Raw genomic sequence first — 11,218 nt, 5'->3', positions numbered from 1 at the left:
TGTCACGCCAAAGAAAGAATTATTTTCTTCTTATACTTCAGGTAATTTTGGAACGTTGAAAATGGGCAATAATCATGAAGTTGAAGTTATTGGCATTGGGACAGTTTGTTTGGAAAGTAACAATGGTTCCAAACTAGTTCTTAATAATGTCAAGCATGCTCCAGATGTTTGCTTGAATTTGATTTCTGTGGGATATCTTGATGATGAGGGTTATGTTAATACATTTGGTGTTGGCCAGTGGAAGCTTACTAGAGGTTTGATGGTTGTGGCCCGTGGTGACAAGTTGTCTAACTTGTATGTATTTCAGGGCTCCATGTCCAGAGACTCAGTAAATTTGGTGGAGAATGATACTTCATCAGAGTTATGGCATAGAAGGCTGAGTCATATGAGCGAGAAGGGGATTGATAGTTTGGCTAAGAAAAATTTGCTTTCTGGAGTGAAACAAGCAAAGTTGAAGAAATGTGTTCATTGCTTAGCCAGTAAACAGAAAAGAGTTTCTTTTCAGAGTCATCCGCCTTCAAGAAAGCTCGATTTGCTGGAGTTGGTACATTCTGATTTGTGTGGTCCTTTTAAGGTAAGATCTCATGGTGGTGCACTTTACTTTGTGACTTTTATTGATGATCATTCTCGCAAACTCTGGGTATTTCCTTTGAAGTCCAAGGATCAAGTACTTGATGTGTTCAAGGGTTTTCAGGCCTTGGTTGAAAGACAAATAGGGAAGACATTGAAATGCATCCGCTCAGATAATGGTGGTGAGTATATTGGTCCTTTTGATAGATATTGCAGAGAGCAGGGTATTAGGCATCAGAAAACTCCTCCAAAGACTCCTCAGTTAAATGGTTTAGCAGAGAGGATGAACAGAACTCTAGTTGAGAGGGTTAGATGTATGCTTTCAGATGCTAAGCTGTCAGATTCCTTTTGGGCAGAAGCACTTAATACTGCTGCTTATGTTATCAATTTATCTCCTGCTGTTGCTTTAGATGGTGATGTCCCTGACGGAGTTTGGACTGGTAAGAATGTTTCTTATGATCATCTTAGAGTCTTTGGGTGTAAAGCCTTTGTACATGTTCCTAAGGATGAAAGGTCAAAGTTGGATGTTAAAACTAGGCAGTGTATCTTCATTGGTTATGGTCAAGATGAATTTGGCTATCGTTTCTATGATCCTGTTGAGAAGAAACTTGTTAGAAGCCGTGATGTTGTGTTCTTTGAAGACCAAACAATTGAAGATTTTGACAAAGCTGACAAGGCTGATTTTCAGACTAGTGAGAGCTTAGTTGATGTTGATCCAGTTCCTTTGACTATTGCACCGGAAGAAAATCTTCATAATGATGAAAATCAAGTTGATAATGAAGATGGTGATCATGTTCAGAATGACCGGCATGATGTTGTTGATGCTCCAGTGCAAGATGATGTGGTTGTCTAACAACCAATTATAGATGCTCCAGAGAGTTCTCTCAGACGATCTAGTAGAGAGAGAACTCCCTCATCTCGTTATTCTCCCAATGAGTATGTACTCTTGACTGACGGGGGAGAACCTGAGAGTCTTGATGAGGCCATGGAAAGTGAAGAAAAAGAAAGGTGGTTTGATGCTATGGAAGATGAGATTAAATCCTTGCATGATAATCATACCTTTGATTTGGTTAAGTTACCTAAAGACAGAAAAGCTTTGAAAAACAGGTGGATTTTTCGGGTGAAACACGAAGATGGTAATCCTGTTCCATGGTACAAAGCTAGATTAGTTGTCAAAGGATTTAATCATAAAAAGGGAGTTGATTTTGATGAGATATTCTCTCCAGTTGTGAAGATGTCATCCATTCGTGTGGTTCTAGGCTTGGCTGCAAGTCTAGATTTAGAGGTTGATCAAATGGATGTTAAAACTGTTTTCCTCCATGGTGACTTAGATGAAGAAATTTATATGGAGCAACCGGAAGGTTTTGAAGTCACGGGTAAAGAGAATTATGTTTGAAAATTGAAGAAGAGCTTGTATGGTTTGAAACAAGCTCCCAGGCAATGGTACAGGAAGTTTGGTTCTTTTATGAGTCAGCAAGGCTTCAAGAAGACTTCTTCAGACCATTGTGTTTTTGTGCAAAAGTTCTCTGATGGTGACTTTATTATTGTGTTGCTTTATGTTGATGACATGCTTGTTGTTGGTCATAATACTTGCAGGATTCAGAAGTTGAAGCAAGAGTTGAGTAAGTCTTTTGCTATGAAAGACTTAGGACCAGCAAGGCAGATTCTTGGCATGCAGATTGTCCGTGATAGAAAGGCCAAGAAATTAGTATTATCACAAGAGAAGTACATTCAGAAAGTACTTCGCAGATTCAACATGGATAAAGCTAAGGTTGTCAGTACACCTTTAGCTATGCACTTCAAATTGAGCACGAAACAGTGTCCTTCTAGTGATGATGAGAAGGAAGATATGAAGAAAGTTCCTTATGCTTCAGCTGTTGGTAGTTTGATGTATGCGATGGTTTGTACAAGACCGGATATTGCTCACGTTGTTGGAGTTGTTCGCCGTTTTCTTTCTAATTCGGGAAGAGAACATTGGAATGCTGTGAAGTGGGTTATGAGATATCTTTGTGGCATTTCTAGTCTGAGTTTGTGTTTTGGTACAGGGAAGCCTATTCTTTGTGGTTATACTGATTCAGACATGGCTGGTGATGTTGATACTCGCAAGTCTACTTCAGGGTACTTGGTTACTTTTGCAGGGGGAGCTGTGTCTTGGCAATCTAGGTTGCAAAAATGTGTTGCTCTATCTACTACAGAAGCTGAGCTTATTGCTGTCGTTGAAGCTTGTAAAGAATTGCTTTGGATGAAGAGATTCTTGGGGGAACTTGGTTGTGCTCAAGAGAGGTATGTGCTTTATTGTGACAGTCAAAGTGCTATACATCTTGGCAAGAATTCTACGTTCCATGGTCGGTCTAAACACATTGATGTGAGATACCATTGGATTCGAGATGTGTTGGATTCTAAGTTGCTTGAGCTTGAAAAGATTCATACAAATGACAATGGTTCCGATATGATGACTAAAGCTTTGCCAAAAGGGAAGTTTGAAGATTGTTGCATGGTCGCCGGGATGACGGTCTCCTCCACATAGTCGTGAGGGGGAGAATTGTTGGGTTATGGATCTTTTTTTCCTTCCTATGTGGATAAATAAAAGCCCAATTTGGACCAACCCATTTTTTTCCATAGGCACATTCTTATGAGGCAAATATAAACCTATTTAGGGTCTTATTTTCAAATACACAGAGAGTTTTTTAGCAGCCAAAAAGAGAGAGAAAAAGCAGATTTTCGCAGTCAAATTTCAGCCATAACAGCCAACTTCAAATTGCGATTCCCGCTTCGTTTCTTATCCGATTGAGCTGATTTTTGGACAGCATATTATCTTCATCTCAATCTTTGATTAGGAACTGACAGAGTTGGATTTGGTGGCCTGCAGCTTCAGTTTTGCTGTCGTGAATAGTAGCTGCGAAATTGGTGATTTTGTTCCTTTAATTCTCTAGATTTGGTGCAATCTTATTTTGTTGTTGCTCGTTGTTTGGCACTTGTTTTGTGGCCAATTTTGGAGAACAATATTGTAACTCTTGGTGATTATAGTGGAGCTTTTGGTCCCGTGGCTTTTTACTCTTCACATCGAAGGGTTTTTCACGTAAATCTTGGTGTCTTGTGTGATTGGTTTATCATTGCCTTGTTATATTTGTTTGGTTGAATTACTTTCTGCCTTACTATCATATTGCTTGTGGTTGTTTGTTTTCTCTTGGTTCAAATCGAAAAGGGAAAGTATAGACTTGGGTATTCTTCCGCTGTTATCCTGTCAGGCATTTTTGTTAGTGCCTTGTCTTTCCCAACAGTAATTTTGTGTTTGGACCACGAAAAAAACAAGTTTATTTCTTTAAATCATGAAAAAACTGAGTTTAATTCAAGGGAATGTTGTTGCAAAAAATTAAAAATATTGAATCTCGAAAGGGATGAAAAATTACTCTGTGTTTGGCATATTGTATGCGCCCAAGGAGAATAAGACCACATACGAATATTCAGCTAAGCTTAAGTGAATTCATAGGTTCGTACGAAGCTATTTTTTTCAACTCAAACTTTTCATGTGTGTGTGAAAATGAATGGTCTTTCCTTATTATAACCATTAACCGTATATGCTTAGTGTTATTACAGAAATTCATAAACTTTAATTTTAAATATGTCTCCGTTACTAGAGTTACAGTATTTGATTGATTAGATTGAACAATCTTAATCGTATTAGAATTATTGTTTGTTGGCAAAATAAAGTATTGTCAGTGATACATAGATGTAAACGGAGCCCAACGGCCAAAACCTATAACTTGACAATTGCATTTGTACGCAAAACAAATTAAGCAATAGCTTCAAGTCGATTCTCAAATTGTCGCTCATCTATTTACATCTAAGTCAACCAAAAAGACATTATGTAAGTACTATCTAATTAGTTGGCATTGGGTTAAAAAATGGAATGATTATCCACTTTATTGGTTGGTTTTCTTATAAATTTGTTTAATTATCAAATAAAATTAGTATAAAAGATTTCTTCTTTATTATAAGTAGGTATATTAAAACACATCAAACAAAAAAATGTTATTTAAATTTCGCACTATTCAAGATCAATGAGTGCACAATTAACCCGCCTAATTATAAGAATCATGTTTTCATAATACTTTATCACGCCTACCCTTGACAAAATCTTACATTACGAATGCCCAAAAGTATTGGAATACATCACATTCCCAAAAGCATCATAATTGTTTGAAGAATTGTCTGCAGAATCTGCAAAGTACCTATATGATTAGGTCTTGAAATCAACCAGCAAGTTCATCACAGTTTTTTTCCATAACTGAATATGCATTTACATAACATTCAAGAATATATTGCTAAATAGAACAATAGCTTGTCAAACGCTTAATTTTGGACAAATGAGGCAAAAAAAAGTTGATCCTCCTAAGTTTATTCAAATACAACTCAAGACATGTAAACACCAGCAAAAGACAACACAGCAATTATCAAGCAAGCCCTCCATGCCATCATGGAGTTTTTCTAGATCTCTTTATTCAGCAGTACACATGATACAGAATCTTAGTAATTCATCATATCTAACCTTTGGCAATCTGCAATAGTTATAAAAAAAATAAAAAGTACAAGAAGCTCAAAACCCCGGACTATCAGCAAGAGATGGGGATAAGGAAATTCTAAGGTTACATCTACAGATTAGCTATAACACGGAAATGTCTATCTTACAACTATCCTATTGAGGCCACCGTCTGTATACCTTGCAGCTAACAGTATAACTTCTCACTTACATGTCTTTACAGAGGATAACATGCAAATCAGAACAATTAACAAAGCTTGCATTGGTAGCAAACTCGACTTGAATTGTAAATCAAGAATCACTGTCAGCACCATCAGACTTTTCTGCATCATCATCACCTTCAGGCTTTTCTGCATCACTCTCTCCTTCAGATTTTTCTGCATCATCACCCTCAGATTCATCCTCATCTTCCTCTTCACTCATGTTATTTATTACTTCAGTGATGATAGCTTTTACCTCTGCTTTTCTGTGCATCAAATCCAGATCAAAGTGGCTACCTGTAATGAAGTGCCAAAGCAAGGTTCAGGAGAGATCGGGACAACAGAATTCAGAATAGCAGGTAGAATGAGCATTTAAAAAAGCATACCTAATTGCCTGATAATATCAGATAAAGTTGCCTGCATTTTAAATAGCGCAAGAAACCTCATCAGTATGAAGCTCAAACACTTTTTTAATGAGAAGCACGAAGCTCAAGTACTTCTCCAGAATAAAAATTGTACTATGGCTTTTTCAGTAGTAAATAGTAAAGACTTACAGTGTTAAAATCCACTTTTTTAAGAATAATTGATACTACTGCATGCAATTCTTCTTTGCTGGGCTCTGCCTTAGCCTTCTTTACACTTTTCCCTTTTCCTGTTCCAAAAGGTTCAACAGTCAGGAAGTGGAAGATACACAAAATTAGTAAGAGAATCTGTTTGGAGCAATAATGGTCATCCTGTCAGTCATAGAATACATATGAACATCAGACACTGGATGATCACTGACATTAAAACATCCTCTCTAAATGGCACAACCCAATACTGATTTGAAAAAGGAGAAAGCTTGATCACTGACATTAAAATATATTATCTGTGGCACATCACAGTACTCATTTTGAGAAAAAGGAGAAAATGGATAGCGTATCCTAGAAATGTTGCTCTTCACAACAATATCTCAAAAAAAATGGAAGAACTTTAGCTTCTCACAACAGAGAAGACTCAAACACATTCAATATTTTAACTGAAAAAGAAAAAGTTACACACCTTTTTCAGAAACCTTTGAAGTAGACTTGCTTGATTGTTTCTTGCTTGAAGAATTCTCCTTCACAGGTTCAATTTCTTCTTTTTTACTTTTCTTTTCAGCCTTTTCTTTCTTGGCTTTAGATGTTGAATCAGCAGCAGAAGCACCTTTCTTGGAAACTGAACTTGAAGGGGTAGATGTTGATGAACTTTTCAAGGACTTCGCAGGGCTGCCCTTTTCTGTGGCCTTAGTCTTCTCTGCTGCTTTACTCCCTGAATCCTTCTTCACACTCTTCTTCGAATTAACCTTCTCACCAGACTTGTTTTTCTTTGGTTTCTCTTCCACTTCTTCCTCTTCCTCTTGTTTCTCACTTTTCTCAGAACCACTCTCTTCCTGATCACTTCCTTCTTTAGGAGCTTCATCATCATTGTCAGAGTCATCACCACTATCTGATGGTTGTTCATCATTAGCTTCTTCCTCCTCAGTTTTTGCTGACCGCTTGCGTTTTACCCCAACTTCAGATTTCTGATGCTTCTGCTTTAAACATGACAAAGGATTCAGACACCTTCAGCTTCAGGATTATGACAGGCATTTGCAGATAAGTGCCACAAAAATAGAGATAAAAGATGAAGAACTGTTGGAGCCTGCTTAATCTAGCTTAACTACCCATATTACAAAAGGGGGAAGGCAACAAAAAAAGATTTGACACCACGACAGCATCAAGGACAATAATGAAGCATTGGAAGCTCCATGAAGATCAATAACAAGATCTCAAGTGAAGGAGTAGCAATTTAAGGTTGTTGGACTTCAATGGGAAACAAACAAGTTCATTGAGGATGAAAAGCTCAAGACTAACAGAGATGAATGGGTGAACTAAATGTCACAACTATTTTATGGTTCAAATTGAAGTCAGGGAGGGGTGGAATGGGGGCCCAACACCAGCCAATAGATGCCTTAAATGTGTCTAAATCATCACAAAATCAAGGTATCTTCCTTAATTTCAAATGCCTAGTGGAGTTAGGATTCCTAAGTCAAAACTCTCCTAATTCTTTTCTTAGTTTGCTCTGGAAATGTTCCCTAATTTATTAGGAACATCTTTAATGTTTCCTGGGTAGTTAATATTTATTCTTTTTTCCTTTTTTTCCTAAGAATGCTGGACATGCTTTTTTCATTGTTTAGGTCTATTTCCTTGTTTCTTTACATAATCTTGGGCTATAAACAGGGGTGCCTTCTTTTGTTATTACATTCAAGCTATTGTTTATATAATTAAGATGTTCTTTTCTTGCACTTATGTGGGTGGGTGGCTACTCTAGTACTTATTCTTCAACCTTCAAGAATCAACTTAAAGTGATAAGTTTAAATCCATCAAACGAATTACTTAAGGTATTCCAAAAAGGTGACAACACTTGGCTTAATGTGCTTTGTATCTAAGGCAGGTCGGGATCCATAATCTATAGCTTGGATTTATTCCCTACCAAAGATAGATTAGTTTAGGCTATTTGTTCTTCTTAGGAGTTTATTTTTAAAATTTAGACCTTTTTTAAGACCATGGTGTTAGGGCAAGCAAAAAATAGACTAATCTTGAAGTTCTTTGATTAATTCTTGAATTGCTTGATATGTTCTTAGATACAAGAAACTCACTTGAATTCATCATATCTTTATTTTCAATTCTTCTTCGTGTCAAGTATATTAATAGTAGCTTCCGCATATTTCGTTAAGGTTCCTGATTATTATTTATTTGAGTTATTGGGTTCATAATGTGATTCTTGTCAGACTAAATCCAGCTTGATAAGTTAAATCATTTCTCTAGTAATGAAGCTTTTTAAATGGGAAACACAAGACAAGACAAACCAAAAGGAAAAAGGCAAGAGAGGACACACATTGCTACTATTATCAAAGACTCACTTATGGCTAGTGCCTGTAAATTCTGATATCTACTAAATCCAATACAAACTACAAGATAAATAGTTTCTTAATTAACTCCTTGGTGGCACTAGCAAGCATGATCCTTAATTAAAATCTTGCTTCATTTCTATTCTTTATCAAAAAACATCTAGATTCATTAAAATTGTTACCGGTTTGAAGCTCAGAGAAACTGATGATGAATCAAGTATCAGTAACACAAGTTCTAGCTATTCAAACATTGTCATTGGTTGATTGATTTAAGTAAAGGACGAGATTGAGAGTTAACCTTAACCGACTTATCCAAAGAGCCTGCACTTTTGCTAGCTGAGCCCTTTCTCTTTTGCTTCTTACCCTTCTAACATCAAAAAGAACACAAAATTACAACTTCATAATTTATGTTGTAGGAAAGAAAGTTAAAGACAAAAGGCAACTCCTCAAAGCTCAAGCTGTCAAGCACAGGAAGAGGCTTTGCAAATTCAACTACAAACCTGTTCCTTCTCAGCAAGCAAGGAATCTGTTGTAGAATGAGGAGATTCTAGGAACTCTAATAATTTCACTGTGAGCTCATCCTGAAAATTGATACAAGTAGCATAACTGATCAGAAAAAACATAGTTCAGACATATTAGCTGCAGTTGATTGCACAGCCAACAAAAGCACCCATTTGCAGAACATACCTTCTTTGCAGAAGTTCTGCTCACTGGAATATTGAGGACATCACAAAAATCCAGCAGCTTTTCCTTAACACACTTGTCCAGCTTCTCTTTGGTTTTTCGCCTTTGTTTTTCCTGCTCGACAAATGAAGTAGGCAAAAGATTATCTGATTACACATTCATCAAAAGGATTATTCAGGAACTTGATACCATTTCCACATGTAAATAAGAAAAAAGTGCAAGGACAAATGGAACACAATACAAAGGAGATAAGAAGGAAGATACCTCATCCTCAACCCAAACAAATCCTGAAAACTGTCCTATGTTTTTCTTCAAACTATGTACCTGAAAAGGCAAAACGTCAAAGATCTCATCAAAATCCTACAGCATTATAAGTGACACCATGTTGTATACACATCAGTACATGGCTCTCCCCCCAACATTCAAAAGAAACACATGTGCAGTCGAAACTGCAAAACTAAGAGAAAGCATCTCAAGTTTTAAGGTTCAAGAGTTTGTAAGTAAGAAGACAATGATCACCTTTGATTTCTTGCCAAAAAGAATGTTGTGAAGTATTTGCAGGTTGTCATCAGGTTTTCTCTTGGATAGTTTATAAGCCACTGAAAATTTCAAAATATTGGAGGTGTCAAGAGACAGACATAGTTTGTATTGAGCCTCAATATCATTGAACTATTATTAATTAAATCTAAGCATCAGAATCATAGCAGATAGCAACCTTTTGATAACATTTACATTTTTATTTATGCAAGTGAACATTGCTTTACTTGAACATGTGGTTCCTGTGATTTACTATTTATGCATATTCCATATTTTCCCCTATTACTAGTTTTAAAAATCTTAAAATATATGTCAAATGTCAAATTAAAACAAGAGTATATTAGCCATATTACAACCTCAATGATTTTCACCAATTAACAACAAAAATCCAAAAAAAAAAATGATTGCCTTAAAGGGATCCACTTTATTGAACTTATCATTAAACCATGAATAAATCCTAGCCCTAGAAGAGGGAAAACAAGATAACTGAGCAGTGGTGAAATCGTACCATTTGGTATATCCTTCAGCTGAGTACCACTACCCTGCATATAAACACACTAATTCATAAGAGGAAATTCATCTCTAGTTGGAACCTAAAAGCTAAGAAGCGACTGAAGATACGTTGATCTCAGTGAAAAAATGAAAAATTGAAGCGTCGAGAATGATACCTTCCTAATTGACAAGGGCTTAGGCGTGGAACCTCTAGCTTCCGAAGACTCGGAATAGCGTTCCACAGTTTTCCTTTCCCTAGTTGGTCTTGTGATTGGTGTTACAGGCTCTTCCGTACTCTCACCTCTGCTTTTCCCCTTCTTCTTGACTGGTTTCTCTTCTTCTTTTTCTTCGTCCTCCTCCTCTGATTCTTCTTTCTCCTCCTCTGATTCAACATCCTTTTTGTCAACTTGCATTGATTCCTCTTCCTTTTCCTTGTCGTTATCCTTCGGTTGTTGCTCCTCAATCACTTCCTCTGGTTTCTTGTCATCTAGGGTTTCTTTCTCGGACGCCATAGAAGAAGAAGAATTCTGCTACAACTCAACAGCTGCAAAAGGAGTGGTAAAACCCTAGCTGGGGATTTTGGTTTTGGGGAAAAAGAGAGAAGTTTGAAATTGCAGATCTAGAATTGAAAAATTAAGGTGGGAAAGGCGGGCGCCATTAGGAATTGGAGAAGCTAAAATACAGTTTGGAAGCTCCAAATTTTCTAAATATTGGGAATTCCCGGTTATCAAACCGTAATTTCCCCCGCCTACCCCCCTTTGCTTTTTTGGCCTATGGGCTCTAATCATGGAAAAATTACAGAAATTACTTACTTTTAAGGTAAAATAATTTTAAAAAATTCTCAAAACTGATACAATAATATAAGTGTTGATATACTAAGCGGATGGGCAAGATACATTAATTTGATGCGCGAGATACACTAATCTAATGCGCGAGATACACTAATCTGATGCGCGAGATACACTGATCTAATATGCAAGGTACATTTTATACATGATACACTAATCTGATAAGCGAGATACATTAATATGATGCGCGAAAATGAGAGATTTTGAAAAATTGTAAAACTTATAGGGGATAATGGTAATAAATAAACTAGAATGGGAGATTTATGTAATTAATCCTTTTTATATTCACATCACACTAAATAATTACACTATATATCTCCAGTTAATTTCACTTAACTGATACTAAATCAGTATCATATACTGTATCGATACCATTAAAGATTGACAAATTCACTTATACTAAATCGGTATATATATACATATTGGTATAATTAAG

General features: G+C 36.4%; 1 protein-coding gene across 4 annotated transcripts; it reads right to left on the bottom strand.

Moving 5' to 3' along the window:
• Positions 1–5,021: 5,021 nt before the first annotated feature.
• LOC101249339 (DEK domain-containing chromatin-associated protein 1-like) lies at positions 5,022–10,691 on the bottom strand. Of its 4 annotated transcripts, none has more exons than XM_004235239.5 (11): positions 10,111–10,691; positions 9,951–9,984; positions 9,425–9,504; positions 9,170–9,229; positions 8,909–9,019; positions 8,722–8,802; positions 8,520–8,588; positions 6,352–6,862; positions 5,865–5,962; positions 5,697–5,727; positions 5,022–5,607 (listed from the first exon to the last, which is right to left on the bottom strand). In XM_004235239.5, exons 1-11 carry the CDS (start codon positions 10,444–10,446, stop codon positions 5,402–5,404), a joined length of 1,617 nt encoding a protein of 538 aa, XP_004235287.1. In that variant the 5' UTR covers positions 10,447–10,691; the 3' UTR covers positions 5,022–5,401. The 4 variants fall into 4 exon arrangements, with proteins under 4 accessions (XP_004235287.1, XP_025885801.1, XP_025885802.1 ...); XM_026030016.2 differs by having other exon boundaries at positions 6,352–6,865; positions 10,111–10,684; XM_026030017.2 differs by having other exon boundaries at positions 6,352–6,865; positions 8,520–8,585; positions 10,111–10,684.
• Between the last annotated feature and the right edge of the window lie 527 nt (positions 10,692–11,218).

This window comes from Solanum lycopersicum, chromosome 3 (assembly GCF_036512215.1).
Source record: "Solanum lycopersicum chromosome 3, SLM_r2.1".
Taxonomy (NCBI): Eukaryota; Viridiplantae; Streptophyta; class Magnoliopsida; order Solanales; family Solanaceae; genus Solanum; species Solanum lycopersicum.
This window is presented reverse-complemented; position numbering and strand designations above follow the sequence as displayed.